Below are 27,232 nucleotides of genomic sequence, written 5' to 3'. Positions count from 1 at the left end.
AATGTAATGTAATGTACTGTAATGTAATGTAATGTAATGTCATGTCATGTCATGTCATGTCATGTCATGTCATGTCATGTCATGTCATGTCATGTCATGTCATGTCATGTCATGTCATGTCATGTCATGTCATGTCATGCCATGTAATGTAATGTAATGTAATGTAATGTAATGTAATGTAATGTAATGTAATGTAATGTAATGTAATGTAATGTAATGTAATGCAATGCAATGCAATGTAATGTAATGCAATGCAATGTAATGCAATGCAACGTAATGAATGCAATGCACCGCAAAGCAATGCAATATGCAAAGCAACGAACGCAATGCAATGCAAAAATGTAATGCAACGCAATTCAAAGAATGTAATCAATTGATTTCAATGCAATGTAATGCAACGCAGGCACTGGATAGTACAAAACTTGACAATAAATCACACGGCAACACCGTGATGAGTAACCATGACGTCACATCAATACAGTAAAAGAGCTGACTGCTCGAAAACAAGGCCATAAGGCAAACACGTCATGTAGACGAAAGATGCCAAGGACAGACATAACCTACATGTTGTTTCCGTAAAGAAGTTGTTATGCAGTGCTTCAGAATTCGAACGGTAGCAACCCTCTCTGAAGTAGCATCATTAAAAAGAGAAATTCACAGCATACTATGCTGTGGTACACGAGCGTCTATTTCTGCCGGTGTAAGGACTGTCAGAATGAAATATTGTGAACTTATAAAGACAAGTAGCTGTACCTGTTGATGATTTCTTTCACTATTTTTGTTTTTATGTCAATTTCAAGTTCTTGTTTTACTCCCCAAATCATGTAGAAACATATGGTTAGTGAAAATAGAATCACAAAAGTTACAGTGAATTTTCTTTTAATGAATTTTTAATGATACCTTTGGCCGGCGCAAATCGACTAATGATTTTGAGTATGGAGGAACGATATCTCCTATTTCAGGAACTGCGAGAGAACAAATATGATATCGATGCCCGATAGCAGGAGTACACCGCTCAATTTGCGTTAACCGGGATATAAGATGTCTGACCTATGATGTAAAGTTTTAATTACAATGATACAAGTTAACGTTTGCCTGAAAATGCACAATTGTTGGCTAGATTCCCAGTGATGTCGCAAAATTACTAAAGGGAAGCGGTCGTCGGAACTGCGCTTGTTTACAAGCAATGTATTTCATGCACTATATATAGATGCATCATTTCAACATAGCTGCAACATTTAAATTTTATAGTGTACATTATGACAAACATGTTTTAACTTTCACCAATCGCTAACGTACCTTGGCTACAGTGTTTACATCGGTCGTAGGGGTCCCAAGAGCGACCTTTGTTAATTTTCTCGTAAATGGCTTAAAACTCTGTGATGAATAGCCGAGACGCGGAAGAAATACTTTTGTGCCACCAATTGAAAAGGTCAGTCTTGTGAGAGGTCAAAGATAGATTCTCTTCTGATTTCACATTTCTTATGACTTTATGCCTAAATATAATTATTTTTCCCCATTTTTGTTATCATCGGTTAACTAATATAACGCGTTTCAGGATACTTAGATCTTCTGAAGTCTTTAATATTAATATTCGCATCAATCCTTGGAAAAATGATGTCTCTATAATTATCGGAATAACAACCCTTGTGCATGACGATCACAGTCAGGGGTGGAAATTAATTTTTTTCACACGATTGTCGAGTGGTCAATTTCATTTCCAAATGTTAGCAGTCTCAAGAAAATATATGTTAGTCTGCTTTTCTCTAGTCAAATGGCTCCTTTAAAATATCATGATCACGATTTCTTAAACTCTAACAAGCAAACAAATGAATATTATACTCTAACACAATCGCCATACAGAGATTATAGCTCGGCGTGGATAATTATAACCTAGCTAGGGAGTCTCAGGTAGCCACACTAATCTCTACCACAGGCGACGGTTTTCACCAACATTTTGGGTAATACGCGTTTTCCATGATATACATTTTCTGTCTTTTTTATATATAATACTTCGAACCAAAAAAATTAGATAAATGAAAAATACACCAGTTTCAATATCGATCCTCTATTTACTGATCACTTGCAAAATATAGACCTTGCTCTAGGTTACACGGATGTGAATCCATGATTCAAAATGTATGCTCCAACGGCTGCCAGCTTTGCAGACGTGATTGTCAAAGTTTTAGCAGATTATTTATTATTTTTACTAGTGTACGGAAAGTGCGATCTCTAGCTGGATAGCTCCTATTTCGCCACGTTTATTGAGCCAGTTGGGCGCGCGTAGGACTGAAAGAAGTCCAGTTTGAAATATTTAATTTGCCTGGTGAGAGCGCGCTGTCAACGACTCAGCTTGGTTAGAATTATCTATGCCGCACTGCTGCCACACCGCTCTTCAATCTTTGTGCGGAGACTGACTCTAACATTATCACTTGCGAAGTTTAATTTCCATCAAGTCAGCCAGGCAACACCTTGTCTGTTCACAAAAACAAGTCGAAATGTTGTCTGAAGAGGTACCACAAAATAATCGATTTCTTATGTTATAATAGCCAATTATACAGTCTAAGGGAAATAAACTCGAGACAAAAAAGGCATACCATCCTCCACCCCCTCCTGCCCCTCTTTTCTATAATCCTGAATGGCAAAAGGAGATTTAGTATGAATAAATTACAGCTGATGATCAGATGATCGTTACTGTACAATTTTAACACGTTTGCTACGGACACAACCACTGACCATGTATGTGGACAGTCTGCAAACAACCTAGACTTGGTTCAAGTCGGTGAATTAAAACAAAATAAAATCATTTATAATAGTTTCTCTTGTGTCTCTCCTATTTCGTACAAACCTATCCGGAATTTGGCAGCTCACGCCAGGTTTTCCCAGCTATTGAATGCGTCGAGTTTGAGTCTGCGCAGTAGTGAGTTAGTTTCTGCCGGATTCCGTGTGAAACTCCGCTGCACAGCGTTCACTCCACTTATCGCGTTCACCCTACTCATCGCGTCCACTCACGCGCGCGTCTCACATGAAAGCAGAATACAAATCATTGCGTTCACTCCACTCAAACATTCACAAATCACAGACTTGAACCAAGTCTACAAACAACCCTATGTCCTAAAATTAGTAACTGTTAGGCAAGGTTTGGTCCCATTGCTTATCTGCAATAGTGTCACACCTAGAACAATGCGGTTAAATTTTGAAAAGTAGACAACAAAAATTAGACACTGTAACCAGATAACAGATATGGTGTTATTGTGTAACACGCACCAGGCATTTCGGTACACTGCGCATCTCCTGGTCCACATGATGACGCTTGTATAAATATGTCCTTCAGACAAAGGGGGAAGGAGGAAGTAAGAATCTCAAAAATCGCATAATTGCCCTCTGTGGGGTTTTACAGCAGCCGTTGTTTGATCATCGGTGTGGTTACGGTTGAGAGTAGACATCTGACTTTGGTCTACGATTTCTATCAATCGCTCATTTGATTCATTGACACTGCGATGACAGAAGCTTTTATTTGACATTGACTCTATTTTGGATACGTCTGTCACTGGATACAATTGAATCGATAGAGCTGCGTTGGCTGTCAGTTTTGTGCTGTGGTTTGTCAATGGGACCAATCAGAAATGATGGCTCCAGCCGTGAATCAGTACCACCTGGTTCCCTCACGGTTCCCTCCTACAGGAAAAGGAAGTGACAAATACAGCGGGAAAACAAGGTCCAGATGCCTTAACATAGCAGACGACACAACCGCAGAAATTTACTCCAAGTTAATAAACTTACTATACGATTATAGATCCTTCTCGCTGACTTATAATCGGTTTTGAATTAAAGCTGCGTTGTTGAGGTGAACTCAAAACAGCAATTTTCAAATTGTTCTGCGAAACTAGCTGGCATTGTGTTTAGCCTTCTGTGCAGCCCACTCCGGCGTATTGAAAATTGAAAATTGAGCTTACCAAACTGAAATATTTCAATTTTTCAACGATACGTGTAACAGATTCATGAGCCTGTGACATTAGTTCGTTAAATAACGCACAAACTGCGACAAAGTCTAACAGTAGCTGTGGTTGTGTCACAAGTCATATTTTGACAGTTGCTGAGCTACCTGCGTATTTGGCTGACGCGTGTTTACACATCCACGATCACCTCAGTCAGGGCATTTACAATAGAAACGAGATCAACCGTCTATGGTTAGACTTACAATACTGACCACGAGAGTAGCAACTCAGCTGCAATGTCTTTGTTGCTAGGTTGAAAGGTCAAGCTCCTTTGGAGCTTGCTTCCTGCAGTGAATAAGCGCAGCTCAGTTGTGCAAGCAACACGTTCGCATCGGTCAACGTTTTCTATGATTTCTCCAGGTCTTTGGGGCTTACGAGAGCCCGGATGTCCATTAAACGTAAAAAAGGTAAGTAGGTTGCAGAGACAGTTTTGCGTTATTGATTTCCTTTTTGTAAATATGCAGGTGTGGAACTTTCTTGTTCATAACAACATTCTCGCTTCATTTTAGAGGAACACCACCGCGTAGTACTTCCGCCTCTCTTGCCGGGCTATTAATTCGTCGATTATTGCGCGGAGTCCGGTTTTCTCTGTGTGCGTAATTTTGGTACCATGCAAGTGTACTGGTGATAGATAGCTTAATTTCTGTATGTCAACGCTGTCAACGCAGCACGTTTTAGAGAAAGTAGAGAGAGAGAGAGAGAGAGAGAGAGAGAGAGAGAGAGAGCAATGCATAATGTACTATCCCACTTCTGCGTGTAGACCCTGTCTCTATGTCCACTCTGTTCAGAAACACCAGTCAGAATACTTACGTGATAGATTTTACCGCTGGACAGTTTTCTAGTCTTTATATGCGCATCCAACGCCTAAGCTTTGTGACAAGTATTCAGGTGTGACAAAGTGTTTTTGAGGGCACGTCAGGCAAAAGAATTGTTATCACATGCTGGGTAGAATCGACCAAGTTTGCTGTAAAAAAACAGCACTTCGTTTCCTCTGAGTTAGAACTGCACACGATAAAAGTATGAATGACATGCACATTAAATACATCATCATTCGAACGATGCATTTCTTAATCATGCCAGGCCAGATTAGCATATTGTTAACGTGGATCAGATAGACTGACTTTAAATTTTTGTCTCATGATTAATCAAAATATGGACAACTAACTAAAGAGCGAAACCAAGTGTAAATTAGATCGATGATGAGCGAGTGTGGTTGTAGTGTGCAGTCTGATTTATGAATAGAGAAAATTCAAACACTAATAGTAGGAGAAAATGATGTTTATGAAACTAAAGTATCGACGAACTTGGAAGAGAAAATTAATTACATTAGATTAATATCAACCGTCTTGGATTCGTATAATATTATGAGACGGATATCGTCATGGTCCGACATCGCTATATGGCGTCTACCTACGATTTTTAGAGAATTGGGTCAAATGACTAAAAAGATACAGGGCAACATTCATAAAAATAATCAGCCTCGCCGATTTTCAAACAAATATTAAGCAAACAAAAATCAAACTTTGGATAAATCTGCGTGTCGCCACTATGACCATGGCCGAGATCAAATAATCTGTACATGAGGATGAGATTTAGGCCATACGATTGTTTGCATGAAACTGGTTATTCAGACAGAATCCAGCTGGCAAACACCTGAGGTCCAGCTACGTCCGAAACTTTGGCATTAAATCCTTCCTTATTCGTATCGAAACTTCCTGGCAGTTTTCGTAATGACATGTGGTTTTTCACTCATTGTTGTTAAAATACAGCTTAAAGTATTTGAGACTTTGGTCGAATTTAATACTCAAAGTATTTGAGACCTTTGTCGAATAATCAACCATTTTTAAGACACGGATATCCGGAAGCCAATACGACGGTGTAAGCAAACTTTGTGGCACATTTAGGAGACACTCGCTATTTTTGGCGACGGTAATTGGCTGGCAACTCATCGAATGATATGATATCTTCATTTACAACAGTAAATATGTGGTTTACTTGAGATGGAAGGATTGCAACTTAATTATTGGGAGCAGTTCCGCTTTAAAAAATCCCTGTGCAGATATAATCGTGATTAAGATGGTTAGTGATGCGTGTAAATGGATTACTAGTATCGTGCTCGTTGAAGTGTAATTGGTTAAAACGGGATACAAGAGATACTGTATGTCTACGAAGTGTACAATAAATGGATGGCTCTGTCATTGCTTCAACAAGCAGAAATTGTTCTGCAAAGGTACACGTCCGTAAAATCAGCGAAAAACTGTTAAGGCAAATGTGAACACTCGCTGGGCAAAGAGGCCGGTAAGTTGTGATCAGTGAGAAGACAGGGGCAGACTAGTTTCCTGTTGGCCAGGGAAGATCAGGAAAACGGTGAGCGCCGGCCAGAAGGGGAACTTTTTCAACTCATGACGGTACAGCAGATGCCCTTCAAATTTTGATTTTGTTCAAAAAAAAATTAGGATATAAGATATGCTAACACACCTATGCTTGACATAGCCCATGCATCGACCCAGGAAGTTAAGCCCAAGACGGCAAAGGAGTGACCGAAGAGAAAAAATATGGCCCCAGGGTCTAGGTTTCGTTATCCCGTCGGCATTTACGATAAACAACTTCAGTTTCGCTTTCCTTGTAAATTTCCACACCGTCACATCAGTTTTCTTTCAAACAACTCAATGCAGTCAATAATTTCCCTTCTCACACGCAACAGACCGTGACGCTCTCACTTCGGGTTTTTACGTTAACAAGGAAAAAGCTTTAAATAAATCGAAGCCCTTTATCTCTGGCACATGCACAACCACAAGCCCTTTGCCACTGTGAAACAAACAACTCCCGTCCTCTAGATCTTTCTGCTTTCTTTGCTTCTTGTACCGTAACGGCGTCACAGATATTACGTGAAACACGTTAAGCTGTAAGGTAGTATGCGCCTCGCAAGTGAAAGACTTAAACTTTTGTTCAAACTTTCCTCAACCAAACTTTCAACATTTTTACCAAATCAACAATAAAAATCAGTGGTCACCGTGCAAAGTTGGAACTACCGAAACAAATTACCAAACATTTTGCGATAATTGAAATTCGAAATGGCCGCCATTGCTGTGTTAACTCTATGGGGAAAAAAATAAATTTTCGATTTTCGGAAAAACCAGCCGGTGAAAGTTTTTTTCGTTTTTCTTTTTCAAAAAGCTTTAAAATGAGCCCCCAAAAAGAATTGCAGAAATTTGAGAGTCAGACTACTATTATCTGTCCCCGAGGCGCGTTCTACGTACCTTAATACTGTGTAGTTTGCACACCGCAGTACTACTACATTACACATGAGGTCTATTGCTGAAATTTTTGCATTGCATAAATGTTACTGGGTTATAGCTGAGACAACTAGTTAACTTGTCACGTGACAAGTGTTAGGCAGCACTGCTGTCACACCACACAGGTAAATATACTGCGCGACGCGAAGAAGACAGATCAAAATCCATCTACGCAAATTGTAAATGTGTCAGTATTCATGTCATAATATTGAATAAACTGTCAATGTGTAACATGTACCTTGGATTGTGTACTATATACACATGGTAGGCGGCTCTTATTTCCAATGGAAATCTACTCTTTCGTGCATCGATATCATCTTACGTTAGATTGCGACTAGTTACATTTGTTACTCACAGCACAATGATCCAGTATTTGTTAAATATTTTGTAGCGTGACTTTTTCGAGTTCATCAAAATCTACTCAGCTGATCACCATGACAATGATGACGCGGCCATTCTGAATTTCAGAACACTGACTAACCAAACTATGGACAAAACAGACCTTACATCATAGTGATGTTTTTGTCTTTGACTAGATGTGATAATTATCTCTGCCTGAACAAAGCGATCATTTTCTTGTTTATTTATTTATACCTTAAGACCATGAAACCTTTTCTAAATTCTAGGCGGGTCAATTAATGCTAGTTCACCATATTTAAGGTTTGATTTTCCATAATTTTTCAGATGCAGTCATTTTAATCGTTTTTAGGCCTCATGCCTCTATGTTCTTCCATATCTCTAATTAATATTGTTATTCATTCGCTTTAATTATACAAAAACTGCGACACACTCTACCTCAGATTTAGGCTATGCCCGTTATTCAGAGACACCAACGACTGTAAAGGTTGGACCATTTGATATCCTGGGAGTCTAGAAGATTTTTGAAAAAAAATTCCCAGAAAATGTCAATGAAAAAATTCATCCAGAGTAGGCTGACAAAAAAGGAGGGAGAGTTGGAAAATGTACAATGGGTCATGTAAAAATTTGCTACCTCATGAATCTTCCAGACGCCCCCACATGATATGAAATGATCCACCCTTAATTGGCCTACATTTAATTTATTGATGCAACTACTGCGGCCACGACGTTCGATTTACGAGTGCCCCATTCATGTACAGTGACATAACTCACAGTCATGGTTCAACCTTCAGCAGTGTTTTACTGTCGGGAGCAGACGACAACGGTCTTTAAGTGCGCATTGTTTCGGAATGGCGGGCATATGTGAATTTTTGATATGCCGGAGGGAAGAGACCGGCTTTCATATTGGGCAGCGGAAATGATTTTGGGAACACCTGTCGGCGCAATCGCAGGGAAAGTAATTTTACGATCTTAAACGAAATTTTGGAAGACCCTCTCCGTCCACGGTGGAGATTTAATAGCCAAACAAGCGACGTCAGGTTGTCGTTTGAACTTAAGAATTCTTTACTTTTTCGACTGATGTGTATTCCGGATGTACTAAATTTACAGTACGGTGTGCAAGAGTCACTAGGAAGTCACGTCGCTGAGGGGAGATAAGAGTGTGGTGGAAACGGAAGGGTGTAGGGTGCAGAGCAATGTATTAGAGAATTCGCATCTACAACAAGAAGCTGTCGATTTGCTTCGACGAGATCATGGTGACAGGCAAGAGTTGCGAATTAAGCTTGAACCAGTCCCTATTAGGTTTGCTGAAGTTAAAATGTACGTTTTATCTCAGACAACCAAGTGGTCTGAGGGTTAATTGATCGATTTCGGCAATGGGCTTTGGTCGAAACTTCGGTAATTTAAACTGTTGGCTCTTATTACAGCGCATAATTTTACATTTCAAGGTGCTGTATGTTTCGTGCAGTCATCATTCGCTCTAAAAAACCCTCAAGCAAAACAACAAAGTGCAAACAGTCTAACGTTGTGTCACCCATACACCTGTCAATTTGTTATTTAAAGGTTGGAAAAGCCAATGAATCGTTTACTTGTAAAATGGTACGCAGAGCGCCATAAAATTCGTGCCAAGGGTCACCGAACAATTTCGACGCCCACTGTTTTCGTACAGACGTCACAATAGTGATATTCATCTTTGACCCTGTGTTTGTCTTAGCTGACATTTACTCCGCCAGATACTCGGTAAAATCGTATTTCCGTATTTCTCTTCCGCATTTCAGTCGCTGGTGTGTGTCGATGGTGATCGGGTCTCGATTCTCCTAGAAATCGTCAATTATTTGGAACAGCTGAAGTAATATGCGAGTATTGCATACGCGACCGCCTCGACGCCCTGTTGTTTTTATCGTGAGGAAGAAAATGTTTCTCCTTTGCGAGATTAGCGCAAAACTTGCCTAATACTATTTTGACCATAAGTATATACATTGAAGAGTGTTCCAGACACGTTAACCTCACACTTTGAGTGGAAAACGGCGGGCAAGCATCCAAACATGGAGTTTCACTTCGAAGATACGTCGGTCTTCGTCATGTACGCCGACGGCAGAAACAAGGTATGGGCGCAAACCCATCTGATTGACATGCTGGAAAGCCAAGGTATCGGCTGTTTCCACGAGGAACGAGATTTCCCTCTGGGTGCGAACACAGACGATGTCATCCGGGACGCCATTGAGTACCACCCGTGCACCATCCTGCCGTTATCGCAGACGTTCATTCAGAAACACAGTTCCTACTTTAAATCGGTCGTCGAATGGAAGAGGGACAACCTGCTGATCTGCATAAAAACTGAAGAGCATCTGGAAATGCCTGGCGAATTCCGCGGCCTGACTCATTTGGACTACACGAACGAATCCCAGAGAAAACACTTCCAGTCTAGACTGCTGAGAGCCGTCCAGGCCGCTCAAAAGTCAGCCATTTCTCCCACTGGCCAACAGCAAAACCATTTACAGGCGGAATTCCCGTTCGCTGAGAGGTTCAACTCAACAACCGACAACAGAAGAAGTAAACGCCCTGTTGGGGGTCTGCAACGTAAGTCTAAGTTAAAAAAATAAGTACCATAACTTTTGACGATTCTTAAGGCATTTATTCTCACTGGCGCCGTTCGTTTCCGCGCTGTTGGACTTTAAAAGTTCGAGTATTGTCATTTAGAATAATGGACTATTGTAGAGCGCACAATAAATGCGTTAAAATTTGCTCAATCACGAGGTCGTGCGCGAAACTTATGATGTACAATGCGCGTAACTTATACATACTCTGACGATTTACAGTTATTTTTCTGTGCATGAATGTATCATCATATGAGAACATAAACTCGTATGTATGTATGTATGTATGTATGTATGTATGTATGTATGTATGTATGTATGTATGTATGTATGTATGTATGTATGTATGTATGTATGTATGTATGTATGTATGTATGTATGTATGTATGTATGTATGTATGTATGTATGTATGTATGTATGTATGTATGTATGTGTACATGTAAATTTCATTCTGATTTGCAGAATTAATTTTTTTTACAATTGTGTTGTGCTCATTATACCCTTAGTTTTCATGGATCAAGGTCAACCTAGCAGGTCAAGACCTGAGAGCGTGATATCTGTCATGAGGTCACCAAGCCCCCGTCATCAAGACGTTTCTTACCCTCAGGCGTCCTCCCACTTCTCATGGGGTGGCGGGGGTATGTACAATGGAGATGACTGCGAAGTAAGCAGCCCCATTGCCGACGATGATGTCGATAACCTTGAAAGCGTGTCGGTTATGGCATCCTCTCGGACCAGGGACCAACTTAGCCCCACGGAGGTCTTAATCCGTAGAAGAGGTGTCAGGGCGAGTGGTTATCGCCAGAACACCAGGTCTGAATGGAGGCAGAGTGGCGTTTCCTTGCCAACAATGATGCCAGAATCGAAGAGAGGAACCTACGGCTACGACAACAACAACATTAACAGCATGCCTGGAAGATCGACTGTACGCAGCCTGAACTTGCCGGAACTACAGAACCGGACAGTGACCCTACCATCATACGTACCGGTCGACTACAACGGGATTGAGTCTGTCGGAGATGCCAATGACCCCGGTGCAAAGGTCAAAACAGAATTAATTAAAGAGCAAGGTAAGATCACTTCTGTTAAGGTAGAATGCGCCTCTGGTATATATTTGGACTCTCAAATTTTTCCAATTATTTTCTCATCTACCACTTGGGGGTGGGGGCTTTGAATAACAAAAAAATTCACCATCTTAGTTCTCTGAAAATCGAATACTATATTTTTCTCAATAGAGTTAACATAGGGATGACGGCCATTTTGAATTCTAAATATCGGTAAATCTAAGGTGATTGGTTAATCTAGTACCAAAATTTGCGCGGTGACCACCGATTTTTATTCTTGCTTTGGTAAAAAAAACTGTCGAAAGATTCCCAGAGGAAAATTTGAGCATAAGTTTTAAGTCTTTCACTTTCAAGGCGCATACTACCTTAACTATAGCGAGATGGAGGGAGTATGAGCAGGTAACACTTGACGGTCAGTTGGCTTGCGCGTACGTAGATTTATAACTTGACTGAAGTTGATAATAAAAATTTTACGTCTGACCGATGTCGATTTTGATTCAGTCACGTGTGGGTTGGTGGGATGGAATTTGTGTCAAGTAGATCGTACAATAAACCGTCTTTTAACTGTTTGCTTTCTAGATTCAATCTATGATAAGTTTAAACTCACTCATAGACTTCTGAAGAACGATAACTTTGATGAATTACTCAGCGAATACGATGAACTTCGAGAGAATCCGCGTTCTCAAAGAGCTGCAGTATACCGTCGCTTTATTCTCGAAAAACTCCTCCCAAGATGCACCGGTCAGTACAGAGATATACTGAAACTGACTGCCTGCAAAGACGTGGTAATACAACAATGCGCTTTGGACCTCCTTTGTCAGAACGTGAAAGACTTAGACCAATCAAGCAGCTACGATGTTGCCGCCGGCTCACAAGCGTCAGTTTTACTGGATCTCCAATCAGCTGTTGCCGAGATTCTCAGCAGGCCAATCTTGAGGACTTTGCAACGCTTACAACTCTACCGCGAAATTCTGGTGTCTCTGTATCTTTGCTACGCCCAGGGCGGTATCGCCAAGGATGAGCTGCCGAAGGACTCGTCCAAGGTCAAGCGGGTTCTGGATAGCGACAACCATTCTGCGCAGCAGAAATCTATCATGTATAAGTACACGATGTCTGTGATTCAGCATACACTGGATCGAATCAGCGACGAAAGGCATAACCGCTCGAAGAGTCGTGAATTGAGGGACATCCTGTCAGCCATTGAGGGTCTGTTCGACCCCCATAACGGTGTTGAATCCTCGGAGAAAGCGAGGCACAAAAGGGAAGAACGAATAAGAAAGTGCATCGACCAGATTTGCAACAGGGGATGGCTGGAGACACACGTGGTGGTAAGGGTCCTCGTTTGCAGGGTAGGTATGATCGTATAAAGCATTACAAAATCTGACCAATGTCGATAAATATGCCACGGATAGTTTGGTCGGTGTTTATTTGACGCCTACCACATTTACATTGCCCCATTGGCGTTGAATCATCTAGCTTTGTCGGACAAATGAAAGAAAGTTTTTCCATTTCGCTGCCTAACCTATCTATGTGTCCGCATTATTTTTTTTCAGATCATTAAGTCAACAACTGCATCCGCCATCACCATGGATACCCTGTGGTTTCTCCAGAGGTTGTTTCATAAGTACGAGAAAAAGAACGGCGCTACAATAAAATTTGCAGCTCTGACAACCAACGCATATTTAACTCTGTTAGAAAAAGTTGTAGACCAAGGTAGGCATTTCAGCTTTAGATTCAGTCTGGTTACCAAAAGCTCGAGCATGCACTGATAGGAGGGCTGTAATCGCGTCAAACTATCGATAACCCTCAATAAGTCATCGCTGATCTTCTCAAATGCTACAGTATCCGAACACGCGGCACCAACAGTCACTGTTAACCCAGTCTTCCTAATGCATCTTATATTCAGTGTAACAATTGTACAGACAGCTTTCAAAGACAGCCGGTCTTAGGGGGAAAAACGCGTTGTTACCGCAGACAACAGGTATTAATATAAAATTACGCTCACAACGAAACGTTTGTCGGCTCTTTTACAGATATAATATGAGAGATCATGAAACGAGAAGTAGAATGAACAAAAAGATTCAACAACGAACAGTTATGATACTATCCAGGGAATGTCACACATAAGACAAAACCGGAGCACAAACGCATGATTGAGCTTGAGAAATGATAAATAGAGTGCACTGCGTGTTTGCGTACATGTGCTAATAGTTGTCAATATAAGTTGATAAAGTCTGCAATACGGAAGAATCTTAAATGTGATGCGACAGTTTCACATGAGGGCCATATGTCTCACAAGAAATCCTTTGGTGTATTCATTGTGCATTTGAGATAGGATATTAATCTAATCAACCATTGAATAGTTTCAACGTCAAGTGCCACTGGAGCGTTTGAGGTAAATGCGCCCCGGGAACAGACATCCAGACTCTCAAACCTTTACAATATCCTTTCGGCTTACAATTTGTGGTTGATCGTTTTGAAGCTTACGGATCGTAGGTAAAGTTTTCACCGGCTTAGAATTGTGAAAATCGAGAAGTTCATTTTTTCCAAAGAAATAACATATGGGTAGCAGCCATCTGGAATTTCAAACACGGTAAATGTTGATTAAAATTTCTATTGTTACAGTACTAAATTTTGGATCGTGACCCCCGATTTTTATCCTTGATTTTGAAAGATAATCGTTGAAAGTTTGCTGAGGAAAATTTGAGCATATGCTTTAGTACTTCATTGTTGAGGCTTAAATGGTTTGATTTCTCCTTCAATAAATTTACCATGTGTGCCTAAGTTTCAAATGAAGTAAATGAGGTAAGAAACGGTTGTTTTAATTTGGCGTGCCAAGGGTCAGAAAACGACAAGCTGGATTCTGAACCAAATTGTTTTATTGGGATGTTCCGTAAACATTTAGCTCGTCGTAGATGTTATCGTCTGTTATCGTCTGTGATATGGTGATATGCGAGGTAATCAAGCGATTTGATGAGTTTCAATAGCAGAAATTTACACCACCCTATGGAAAAGCGAAGATAAACTTCAATAATGAAATAATCACTTTTCTTTGCACACTTTAGACTTGTGCCGGGCCATCCTTGAGCATCCAAACCAAACCAAGAAGACCCTGGTCGGACTCGGCGACTTATTCACAATGCATTTCGTTGAGAGAAACACTGGCGAGATAAGCCATTACATAAATGAGTGTTTCAAACCCCTCGTTTACCACAAATCGGAAGTTGTCCGCCGCAAGCTCGCCGTGAGCTTAGTGATGGGGCGCATAAACAACAAACCTACCCTAGACCAACGGAAGGTACAGGAATCCGTCGTACATGATGCCGAGGTGAATTTCAGGAGATTTGAACTAAAGTGTGACACAAGTGGCGGCAAAGTGCTGATCGAGGAAGACAGCGACAATACGAAGTTCAACCAAATCAAAGGATCCTTTCGTCAACACCAGTGTTGGTTGAAGTATTTGAAAGTTGCCTCTCTGGACGATTTCTCCTGCACTCCGGATCAAAAATCCAAACATTTTCCCGACTTTTCTCGCGAGATTAACATTCTCAGCTCGGTTCAGAGCCATGACAACATCGTCCTGATGTACGGCTTTCAGAGAACTCCGCGACCGTCTTACCTGATCTTGGAGAGGTTTGATCAGACCCTGCTGGATTACTTGACCCGGAAGTACACAACTGGAAAGAGTATCAAGGTTTGTGACCTCATCATATCTATCGTATTCCCGGTAGTTCAGGCTGTGCTCCATTGCCACGACAAGGATATCATACTCCGGGATATAAACGCCAGGAATGTCCATGTTGGAGAAAATGGCTCTCAACTGCAAGTGAAATACTCTAACTTCAATCTCGCCAAAGAACTTCCAGGTCGAATTATCAGAAATCCGGATGGAAGAGGGCCAGCAAAATGCTGTAGAGGTAAGACCTAAGCCTATGTCCCAAGTTTATACATGCACCCCAGCAAAAGCTACGGGTTATCCAGCGTGTGAAAGCAGAATGTGATTAAATGAGTTACAATATTTGTCCCAGTACTATTTTATTGCCTTGATAAATGCAAGCGGTCCGTAATACCATAGATAAACTATTCCATGACTTGGGTGGCTCAATATTTATTACAAAGATTGTGGTGGTAATAGTGTTAAGTTGGTGTATTCTCAGCGTATTTAAGTCAGTACTGAGACGGATGTGAATAATAGCTGTTAACAATTTAAAAAAAACTTATTAAAATTCATGGGATGTAGGCCAGAGATACATCTATGCAAGAATACCAGGTCAAGCACCCCCCTCCCGCGTAATGACAAGGTTAAAGGTTAGCAGTGACCAATGCCCGATCATTATCAACGCCTTGAAGGGGCAGGTCATTTATCAGCTTTCCCCAAAAGCAAATTGTCCAAAGTGATAAAAATTAAAGGGAAAATAATGTGGTCACACCTTTTGAATACTTAATGCCAACAGCAACGAATTCGAGAAACAGGGATCGAGAACTGCTCCTTTAAATATAACAAGACAAGTGGCTGCTCGCTGGATTGTTTCTAATTTGACAATATTCCGTGCCTAATGGACAGCCCAAACAACACTCCAATACTGAAGTTGGCTACGAATTAGAGAACAATCTGAAGTTAAGGTTTCTGTGTCAAGCGTGTAAACGCATGTACGTTATAACCATACTATATAGCCTGTTGAACTTTACGCAATGCAGTCGATATAGATATTTCAGTCTAGGTCAGATGTAAGATCAACACCTGAACCACCTATATTTCTCAAGCGATTGTAAAGAATTAATCAAAACACAATCGAAATTCAAATGTTTTCTTATTTTAGAGAACCCGACAGCATTTTGTCGTATTGAAAGACTTGCCCCATTTGACATCCCAATAGTATAGATCATGTTTGTCATCTTGAAGTGCGATACAATCTTGTTGAGATTTAAAGATTACAGGAACACTTTGAATCATCAGCAGAGACAGCTCAAGTAGTTTGCCAAAGAACAAAGACTGACGTGTCGTTGACGTAACAAAAAATAAAAGCGAACCCAAAATAGATCCCCGAGGATTCCCTCGGCAACCAGTCTGAGTATTCTCCCTTAATCACTAGTCTTTGATTCTTTATGTATTATATGTAAGAAATAATTCGGTTTCCATTTTAATACAATGCCATCGAAACCAAACGAATGTACTTTGTGGAACATTATGCCAAGAGACACTGTATCATATACCAGGGAAAAATCTAGAGATAGCATACCTCAGGCTGCCTTCCAACCTTCATCCAAACTTCACTCATATCACCAACAACCTACACAAGCTGCGTAATACATGACTTTCGTTTATGAAATATGTTTTTTGTTGTAAATCGAATTATTTAGACAGTATGAGTAAACCCTTTCGAATACTACACGTCTTTCCGTTACTATTACTGACTGAACTTTGCAAAGAAACCAGTGTACAATAAGACACGCTTTCCATCAGACCCCTGGTCAAAGAAAAACGGGATGATTTAAACATAGAGGGCTAAAAGAAGCATTCATGGTGATAATAGATATATGAAATAAGGGCTTGCGTCATCTATTTAAAAGAAGTGACGCAATCCTTAAGTAGTGTAACGAAGCAAAATATTCCATGATGCAATGGTAGACGTTGTGCACGTGCGTGGAGAATACCAGTGCATGTCCCCAGTATAATCAAACACTAGCAAACAATGCACCTTTTCATCAGCGGAAGGCATTGTCACTTGTATTTTCTGTTTCGTTAGGAGAGTTGTCCCTTTTTCTATTTTTTCTGTGATGGTGGACGTTGTACACATGCGTGGTTAAGACCGTTATATTGCCCAATATTGTCATTTTCAAACACAAACAAACAATGCACCTTTTCATCAGCCGAACGCATTGTCACCCTTTTTATTTTCTGTTTCGCCAGGGAAGTTGTTTCTTTTCGTATTTTTCTGTGCATTGATAGTCATCAAGCTGGTGTGATAAAAGATTCCATAAAAAAATCAAACACTTCCAAAATACCGGTACTTCATAATCCCGACTGTAGTAATAGGTCACTTTGCGGTACACACAAAGACCAGAATCAGTTTGGCGAGTTTTCCATGAAGCTAACACCCGTGTTTTTGAAGTTTAAAAGTCGGAAAATTACAGCAAGACTTTATTCCCGAATTTCAATCTACCGGTCTTGTCACTCGTATACAATTCCATTTTCGTTGATTACTTGCACATACGCGGGGGCGAATAACGATATTTAGAACGGCATTTATTACCGTACAATTTGACAAATATTCAATAATTCTTCTGTCTATTAAACATGTATAGGTACAATAAAATGCTGACGTCACTTATTACATCTTTAAAGTGACTACTTGTTGCCCGGCAACTTTGCCGCCAGGTCAGATAAGCCTTGACGTTTCTGCACGAATCTGACAAGAGTCGGCAACTATATGTCAACCTTCCTTCATATCAAATGTTTTCTTTCGATTTACCTTATCTTATCTCACTCGAAAACACTCTAGAGAGAGTAGCACTTCCCGTTCCGCGCGTATAATTGAGACTTAGAGACTTAAAAAGGTGAAATTCTTCTATTGATATGTCAAAAAAGGCTTCACTTGACACAAGGCTGATCTTTATATTCAAATGGACTGAGAATTTATTTGAAAATACATATTTGTAATATTTGTAATCATACATATTTGCGATAAAATGCATGTAATTTATCCTCATAACTTTGCAAACGTACCTGTTCAATAAGACGAGAGACTAGGACTAGAGTGCCAGTGTTGAGTGATGGCAGATTTACAAACTTAAGTCCAGTGAGATTATCTGTTTGTTGGCCAAAAACGAAATGTGCAATTACAAACAACTCAAATTTGGCAAATAGCAGTAACATTCAAACACACCAAACTGTCGCTAAGCCAGTTTGATCACAGATTTAAACATTTCAAATGTTGTAACATATCTGGGTGGTTCGGCAATCACTGAGCATCACACATATGACAACTCTAGTCTCACGACATTTAACCTTATCGATGCAGAAGCGGTATAATTGCACCGAACATTAGTTTATACATTTACCATACAGCTATATAAAGTACTCCGCTGGTTTCATGTCTTTGCTAAAACTATGTACCGCCGTGTTTGTAAACACATGGCAGCCTCAGTTCCCACATCGGTAAAAAGGCCTTATGTATTACAACTTATTTGAAAATGCAATTTTATAAAGACAGAGGATCCTGGGAAACGTCTTTGCTAATTCGTGTATCATTTAGCGCACCGAATTTTTCTTCATGCATATTATTATAAATATTAAATTGCTAGCTCACGTGTTAACATAATGTCAAATTAGTGTGAAACTATCTGTATGACAAACGTTGCAAGAAATAGAATCGGGCAAAATACAAGCCTTTCAGCCATTCGGAAAGATCGGGAGTACACAAGAATCTTGACACGATTGATATGAAATGATGGAACAAGATTCTTTAATCTTCTACTATCTTTATTTGACGCCAACGTTTCGGCAGTATACAGTTTGCCTTCCTCGGGATAAAAAGTAGATCGTGTGATGTTTAGATTTTGTGTCTGTATATCGAGTATGTACATATACATATAGCTGTCTGTTGGCACACCATTTCATGAACCGCTGTATGGTCACGTTCGAATACATCATTGTATACAGATTGTTTCGAAATGGCAAGAATTGTTTTTTCTGTAGGTGTGGCTTGCAAATTCATACTAATTTGCACGATTCATTATACAGAAGTACTAGATAATCTGACATCAGCTGCATGATCATAAGATAAGATGAATCAGGATTCACAGATATTAATCATAGTGACAATGTACGTCGGATATTTAGCATTGTCGGTGTGTTTAATTCAGTTTTGCTGTAAATCGAGAACGACTATGACAAAATCGATGATGAATCTTGCTATAAAATATTAATATATTAATTTGAAGCTGATAAAATGCTTGATAGGAGAGATATCTGGCAATGTCTTGCACATTAAGGTGGAATGTGCCCCGGAGACATATATTCGGACTCTCAAACTTTTTTTACAATACTTCTTTTGGTCTAACACTTGTGGGGTTCATTTTGAAGCTCATGGATAAATAAAGTGTTGACCAGCTTGTTTTTGTGACTCGGACAAAAATAATTAGTTTACCCATAGATTTATACAGGAATGGCAATCAATTTGGATTCAAAAATGTCAGTTAATATTAGGTTATTTGTTTCTCTAGTAGCAGTTTTGAGGTACGAGGATCCATGGTTTCTGTTCTTGGTTTCGAAAGGGTTAAAGTAAATATGAACAAAAGTTTAAGTCTTACAATTACGAGTCGTTAACTACCGTAACTTTTTATATTATTTTTATTGTCATTTAGGGAGATACAACTTTGTGGGAGACACAAAGTAACATATTCAGTTCAAATTTGGTTCTGACGTGGGATGCGAGCATCGCAAAGACGTCCTCAAATCAAAGGGTTCTGTTAGACAGTAACCTTTGACCGGAAGATTTCAATACAATTTACCCAGTTGAATCATAAACCTTTGAGTGCAAAGATCTCAAAAATATTTTGAAAACACATTTGTTGAGCATTACTTCAAAATGAGTAGATTTTTTAAATGAAATTGGAAAAGTCATAACATGACTAAACCTGACACATTTGCGCGAACGTCACTAACTCTCGGCGCCTTTCATTCTGTTTATAGGTAGTTCAACTGACACGATACCCAAGAGATGGAGTGCACCAGAATCGCTGACGGAGAGTGTTTACAGCCGTGCCTCAGATAGCTGGATGCTTGCATGCATTATCTACGAAGTGTTGACTCATGGATGTCAACCATACACCGAACTGTATGCTATGCCATCGGATGACGTCATGCAAGAGGTATGTATACGTCTCATGTACTGATTTTTGTAAATAGAATGTTTCCTAATTTATGATATTTCATCCTTATGGAAGGTAAACCTTGCCAAATGTTCAGCACAGCTACACAAATATGTATTTATTTATTTTTTATCAGTCCATCATCTAAAGTGTTGTAAATATGACAGAACGTAAGGTAAAGTACGTGATATTGGTGACAAATCACACCTGAACTAATTTCAGAGAAGGAAACGTGACAGAAAATGAAAAAAAAATAGGTGGTATAGGTGGTAAAAACATACATAATGAGAATTATCTGAATTTTCTACATTATAATTCAAATGGATGAATAAAATACAAGTTTTCTCTTTTGTAAGCATTCGCCATATGGAACGACGAAGTGCGTGATAGAAAAACATTCAAATTTTTCATTCGTGTGGTTGCTAAAGTATTTACATTACTATTTTGTTCTGTCATAAATACGATTCGAAACACTAATTTGTTATTTTAGTTCAAGTGACTTTTATGCAGTGTTTACAAGTCATTTTGTTGTATATTGACTTGCTTGACATTTTCGCTTCCCCATTTAGACATGTTACCATAGAAACGGGATAAAGAGGATGTAATACTCTCTCAAAAATCGCCAACTGCAAACTGTTTCAAAGATTCGCACCGTACTTCATTCTGTGAAAGATATGACATTTGGATATTGTGTATCTCTAGCTCTACCATAATTGGGTTGGGTGAGGGGGGGGGGGCATGCAACCGCCCCTCTGCCTCGGTCCGATTACCCTCTAAGATCTCCAAAAGTGATATGACTAGGTGTTATAAATATGGCAGCTGAGGCTCGATTTTGAACTGCAGCAGTAACTATAGATTCCACAAACTATCGAGCGGTTCGAGGCGCAGAGGGCCCGTAGGCTTTGAATTTGGTGATATTTTATCACTGATTTTGTTTTCTGTGACAACTACAATATCTTGTTCTACCCCTGAAAGTATGTTGAGATACTCAGTATTCAGCTTGTCAACTCAACCTAATGTGCAGACTGCAGTGTTATTGTTGAAAGGTGAATTCTAGTCCAGACCATAATTCAAATATCAACAGTAACAGTGCTCTTCACACGTATTAGCTTACACGCTGTATTGACAAACCCATTACATGCAGTCGGTGTTTCAACATGCTCTTATTAAGCTTGCTGTTGACACAGAAAACAACTTTAGTGAAACAATGCATCTTAGTTACAGCAACTGGCCCTTTAAGGAGCATTAGTTTTCTCACTTGTAAGACTTGAGATATTGTGCAAACAACAACACCACAACAATCAATCAGGGAGTGTTCTCATAAAAACTCCGGGTTTGTTCCGTGTTGTTGTCTCTTAGATAGTCAGGCTATGTCGGGCGCACGGTCACGTCATTAAGCAGATATAAATCATGGTCCTTGTAGATGTCAACGCTGAACTGCGAAGAGTGTTTGCCATGTTTACATTTGTTTCTGATACGTCACAGGTCATCTGGGGTCATCGTATCATCCAACCGGCCTGCATACCAGACCCCGTGTTCAAGATCATTATCGCCAGCCTAGTGTCGAACCCTGAAAGGCGTCAGTCTGTGGCCCAGGCACAGGAGATGCTTGAGGAATTTCTACATAACACCGTAGACTTCAGAGATGAACGTGGTGGGTGACCTTTGTGACCTTGAATATATTATCAATATTTATGTTCCATAGAAGCAATACTTTTTCGAATTATTCTCCCTAACGCATGTTTCAGGTAGTACGCGCCTTGACATTGAAAGACATAAACTTTTGCTAAAACTTTCCTCGAGCAAACTTTTAACCATTCATTTTCAAAGTCAAGAACAAATATCGGGGCCACCATGCAAATTTTGGTACAAGAGAAACAAATTACTCAATATTTACCGACATTTGAATTCAAAATGGCCGCTATCCCTGTGCTCTCGCATTGAGGGAAAAGGAAATTTCCGATTTCCAGAAAGCTACGCCGCTGAAAACTTTATTTACTCTACGAGCTTCAAAATGAGCTTAAACTAGTGGTAGGCTAAAAGAATATTGTATAAGTTTGAGAGTCCGAATATCTGTCCCCGGGGCGCATTCTACCTTAACCTTGCCACAATAGACTCCAGACCATAACTACCATGGATGAACCATGGATAAACCCTAATTCGTCAAAGGAAACGAACCTATGTTGTTTTTTTATGTGATGAATGCACTTCATCTTATCAGCCCATAAATTTTCAGTGCGCCAATGCCCAGATAGTAAACAAACTGCGATTCACTCTGTATACATTGGGATTTCAAAAAATGTTTTCTCCATCACAGCCAGAGGGAAGGCTCTTCTACATGATGGCCCATTGACTATTCAAGACTAGTTATTCAGTTGTTAACAGTAACATTGGATATTGCCCACATACTGTATTCAACTTGACAAGTTGGATAGTCAGCAGGCAGGTCTGCATTAGTTTTTCAGTACAAAAATTGTTTGTCAATAACAGAACAATGATACCTGAAAATACACAAAAAGGTAAAGCTAGGAGAATTTCAAATATTCTATTCATGATTTCTACGAAACACCTTCAAAGTGTCGGTATCAGCAGCTACAGGTCAAACATGGACCCTTGTTCGTCTTGCTATCTGAATAGGTCTGTATGAGGTGACACAATGGCTTGTATTCATGGCATAGCACGCACATGATGATTGCCCAAGGGAACCTAAATATTTTTACGTCAAAATCAGTCGAGGATATCGTTAGCTTTATCTTATCTATTAGTGCAGCTAAAAACCTACGCTAATTAATCGACCCCTTGTTCCTGTTTGCCTGTTTTTACAAGTTGGAGAGAGAGAGAGAGAGAGAGAGAGAGAGAGAGAGAGAGAGAGAGAGAGAGAGAGAGAGAGAGAGAGAGAGAGAGAGAGAGAGAGAGAGAGGGAGAGAGAAGAGAGAGAGAGAGAGAGAGAGGGGAGGGGAGGGGAGGGGTCGAGAGAGGGAGGGATTAAAGAGTAGGTAGCAGAGGAGTGTTCCAAAAGATCCCTGACATAGCTCATGCCAGAATTTTCCACAACAGCGAAGATTTCGAGTCAGACGGTGTTCCATAATAATTTTCAGTCACCAATGTACTGTCAATACACCGTTAGGGATAGAGAACATTGATAGAAACCCCCCCAAAATAGTTTTCGTTGTCATCAACAGATTTTATATCGGCGGTAACAGCAGTTTAAAACTTTGCTGCATACTGAGACACCTGTACTACCGAAACAGTTTGGATCATGATTAAGTGAACGCCAAGAGACCCAAAGAATTTCTGCCATTCAAACATCCAAGTTATATTCACATTGGATCTCAATGTGTTAGCCGACAACTTCTGCAAAGCTGTCATGGCCTTTGCTATCGTCGATAAGTCAAAGTTCGCCCCGGGTATGCCGTCAAAGTGCGCCCTGGTATCCCGGCTGTATTAAGTAGTGGAAATTTACGAGAGCTGAGTTCCAAACCCATGCACCTAAGTACTTCAATTGTTTCTGAGTCACCGGCCATGAACATTTGACCTCTCCTGCAAAATGCTCCTCATCTCACAAATGAGAATTTCTCGGTTGTCACTCCTTGACAGTCCCTTGGCACACTATGGATTTGACCTTACCCTAGACAAATTTAATGTTTTCCTTGTGAAGACCCCTCCCTTACTGATGTAGAGATACTAGATATAGCTACATTTTGATCCACTACTTCGAGTTATTTGGCAGGGTACGAGACAGTGACATATGGAAACGGGTAAAGCATGGTTAAAACCACCGGTTCTGTGCTTATATTAGGTGACTGAAAGCATATTTACTGTCCTATAAAGTTGGTTGTTTCAATCACCATGACGACAATGACTTGAATTTTGACTTTCAAGTGTTCTGTACTTGTTGAACTCTCGCCCTGTCGTAAGATGGAAACGGATATTTACCTCATAAAGTCCATTTAAAAGAGAAATAGAGTTTGAAAATAGAAATATAACTAGGGTGGGGACGAATGTATTTCACTATTTATGTTTGTTTGGGGCAGGGATCACTTTCTGAAGTGGAACACGGAAGTGAGAGAAAGAGAGAGAGAGAGAGAGAGAGAGAGAGAGAGGAGGGAGGGAGAGGGAGAGAGATATATTATAATGCATAATTAGAAGAGATTGTCCGTATAGCTCTGAAGTTGGGATCGCAATAGTCAACGGTATCATTGCAATAATCGTACTTATACTAAATATCTCGTCGAACGTGATACAATCATTTCAATCCGGCTTGAAACAAGGTTCTTGTGAATGTTTTGAAACAACGCAACATCGAAAAGAAATTCAGACTAGGTTCATATTAGATTTTCTTTTGGGTAAAAATACTTTCCATTTTTTATCAATTTCTGGACCAGTCCGCCAGTAGAGTTTGCTGTTTAATTATTACTCTGACTCAGCAAATTTTAAAATGCCGTTGTAACGTCGCTTGGTGTAGTGTTTGCCGTCACTTGTGACGTGTGTGACACACCATTTATCAATGCCAAGTATCACATCAGTTTCCCTCTATACTATAGAACCAAGAGAAAATATATTTCCCACATCATCTTAGTAAGTGAAACTTGTTATAAACCATTGGTAGCTTTCCTCTCAGCCTGTCTAACGTGTTGGCGAACCCATCGGAATCCCCCTCGGTATACCGAAACAGTGATTACATAATAGGGCCCTTTGAAGTTAAACCGAGCCCCCTTGCCTCGAAGTCAGTTTTTCCCAAGTTATAGAGAATCGCTGACTATTGTAATAGGATTCACCTTTCCTGCTACAGTTCCTCATCAGTTTACTACCCCATCAAGCGGTCTCTCCCACCTCTCACTCTTTTTAATTTCCTTGTTCCGTAACCGAGGTGAACCCTATTGCGTTAATTCTGAAACACATCCTTTTGTTCGACAACAATAGAAGTATTGCAGTTCATTATGATGTTGTTGCATAGACCCTCGAGAAAAACACTTTTCTTGAGGGTCTATCGTGGTTGTTGTTGTTGTTGTTGTTGTTGTTGTTGTTGTTGTTGTTAATGATGGTGATGATGATGATGATGATAATGATGATGATGGTGATGTAGTTGTTGTTGTTGTTGTTTTTGTTGTTGTTGTTGTTGTTGTTGTTTAGATCAGCCAAAACAATACCTACTAGAGTGACGAGATTTCGTACCACAGATTATTGAGCGTTACCAGGACTTTGAAAATGTCGTTTTGACAGATTCAAGCCAGAACGTTGTCCGTCTTGTTGTCCATATTACATCTGTACCATGGGTGAGGCATTTTTTGTATCGAAGGCATCCGCACCTTGACAGGGTACAAGATGTTTGTACTGCATGTTTAATATTTCTCAGTCAAAGTCAGTCCGGGATATTGCAAGCTTAATCTTATCGATCACTGTAGCTAAAAATCTACATCAGTTAACCAGCCTTTTGTTCCTGTTTGCTACTTTGCATACGCTCGATTGAAGGGCGACAGAAAGACAGACAAACAGACAGACAGATAGACCGACAGGCAAACAAACACAGGAAAGTCGATTCCTTGTTACACTTCTATCGTTGAGCATGTTGACATGTTTGACTTCTTTTCGAAAGATCAAACAGTCCGTCGTCGATGGCTGTTCCCACTGTCACTGACCTAGCTAATATTAAATTTTACCTTACCTCTCTGAAGTTACGGCAGTTTACAACAGTGTTAATTTTCTGATGCAATCGCAGTTATGATATTAACTATCTAGTTCTCGTTAAAAGGTGGAAAACATAATTTATGCATACCAATTCAGAGCTGGTTAACTTTATTAATTCAATTTTCTTTTTGAAAAATGGTTCCATATTCCTGATTGTTTTGCGATGGAGTCAAACAGCAGAGTTGCCCCGGTTCACTGACTATTCTGACCCAGCAGATTTTATACTGTCATTGCAACGATGTCGGCAGGTGTGGTGTCTGCGTTGCTGTTGTGCAGATGATATTCTGTCATGAAATCAGTTTCGGTCATGAGCAGAAGTGCCTTTGGTGAAACGACGCAGTCAGAGATGTAATATTAATCTGCCAGTCATAAATTATGTGAGAAATCTTTGCTTTCTGGGCCGAGGATTTCTTGTGAAGCCATCGAAAGTTTTCATCTCAGCGACTCATCGGACTTCCCATGCAAACAAAATCGGAAAATTTATAGGTAATACCAAGCCTATTTGCCTCCGTGTTCCAAAGTCCGCAGAATCATCCGATATTGATGTCGTGTTCACCTTCCCTATCGTTTTTCATCGTGCAATTTATGACCCATTGCCCTCCATTCCTTCTAATTTGCTTTTTTCGTAACAAAGGTGATGGACCCCGCCCAAGACAATCAATTTCGACCACTGTTTTTTTCGAAAACACTTCTTCACTTTTTTATTATTTTTGTCATTTTATTACATATAAGCCATCGTAATCTCCACTTGGGTGACCTGATTTTGTTGCAAAGAAAGCTATCAAAAACATCTTAAACCTAGCCGTGCAATAAAATAACACCTTGTGTTTACACCAGCTGGACTTTACCGCATATCTTGGCCGTATAAATTCCGGTGATGATGTGATCGACATTTAACGACTGATGTAATTCACGACAGAGACATATTGACCGAAACACTCTACGGATAGCACGGTGAAAACTGGTGGTATCAGAGATCTTTTACCTTAAATGGCACTCAAATTATAGAATGCCGGTTGATTGAGCAATTGTTGAAATATTTCTAATGCACTGGCAATAAAATCTGTCATGGAAAAGGCAGCTCTCTCTTCTCAAGTTCAGGTTATGTTGTCGTTCTGTCATATTTCTAATTTTCTTTCCGTCTTGAAATTCGTGACTAACAGAAAGGTTGAAATTTTCTTTGAAAACGGGTGCGACAAAAAGTAGAATGAGCCCCGAGACAGATACTCAAACAGCCTCTCAAAATTTCTACAATACTTTTCTGCTCTAACACTTATTTGGGCTTATCTTATGGCTTATGAATAAATTAAATTTTCAACTCTTTACTTTTGCGCAGATGGAATGTTTGTTTATTTTC

At 39.9% G+C, this 27,232-nt stretch overlaps 1 protein-coding gene across 2 annotated transcripts in view; it reads left to right on the top strand.

Annotated features, from left to right (window-relative positions):
* The window catches only part of LOC139138204 (uncharacterized), a 41,892-nt gene that overhangs the window by 2,232 nt on the left and 12,428 nt on the right, over positions 1 to 27,232 (top strand). The window contains exons 1-8 of one of the 2 annotated variants that reach the window (XM_070706480.1): positions 4,289 to 4,405; positions 9,430 to 10,231; positions 10,756 to 11,319; positions 11,893 to 12,662; positions 12,867 to 13,026; positions 14,379 to 15,230; positions 20,009 to 20,187; positions 21,673 to 21,841. In XM_070706480.1, the coding sequence (XP_070562581.1) occupies positions 9,697 to 10,231; positions 10,756 to 11,319; positions 11,893 to 12,662; positions 12,867 to 13,026; positions 14,379 to 15,230; positions 20,009 to 20,187; positions 21,673 to 21,841 (3,229 nt within the window). In that variant the 5' untranslated portion in view covers positions 4,289 to 4,405; positions 9,430 to 9,696. Of the gene's footprint in view, positions 1 to 4,288; positions 4,406 to 9,429; positions 10,232 to 10,755; positions 11,320 to 11,892; positions 12,663 to 12,866; positions 13,027 to 14,378; positions 15,231 to 20,008; positions 20,188 to 21,672; positions 21,842 to 27,232 lie in introns of those variants that run through there. The other variant, XM_070706482.1, reaches the window with a different exon arrangement.

The sequence above is a fragment of the Ptychodera flava genome, chromosome 8 (genome assembly GCF_041260155.1).
Source record: "Ptychodera flava strain L36383 chromosome 8, AS_Pfla_20210202, whole genome shotgun sequence".
Lineage (NCBI taxonomy): Eukaryota > Metazoa > Hemichordata > Enteropneusta > Ptychoderidae > Ptychodera > Ptychodera flava.
Note: the sequence above shows the minus strand (reverse complement) of the source record. Positions and strands in the feature narration are given on the sequence as shown.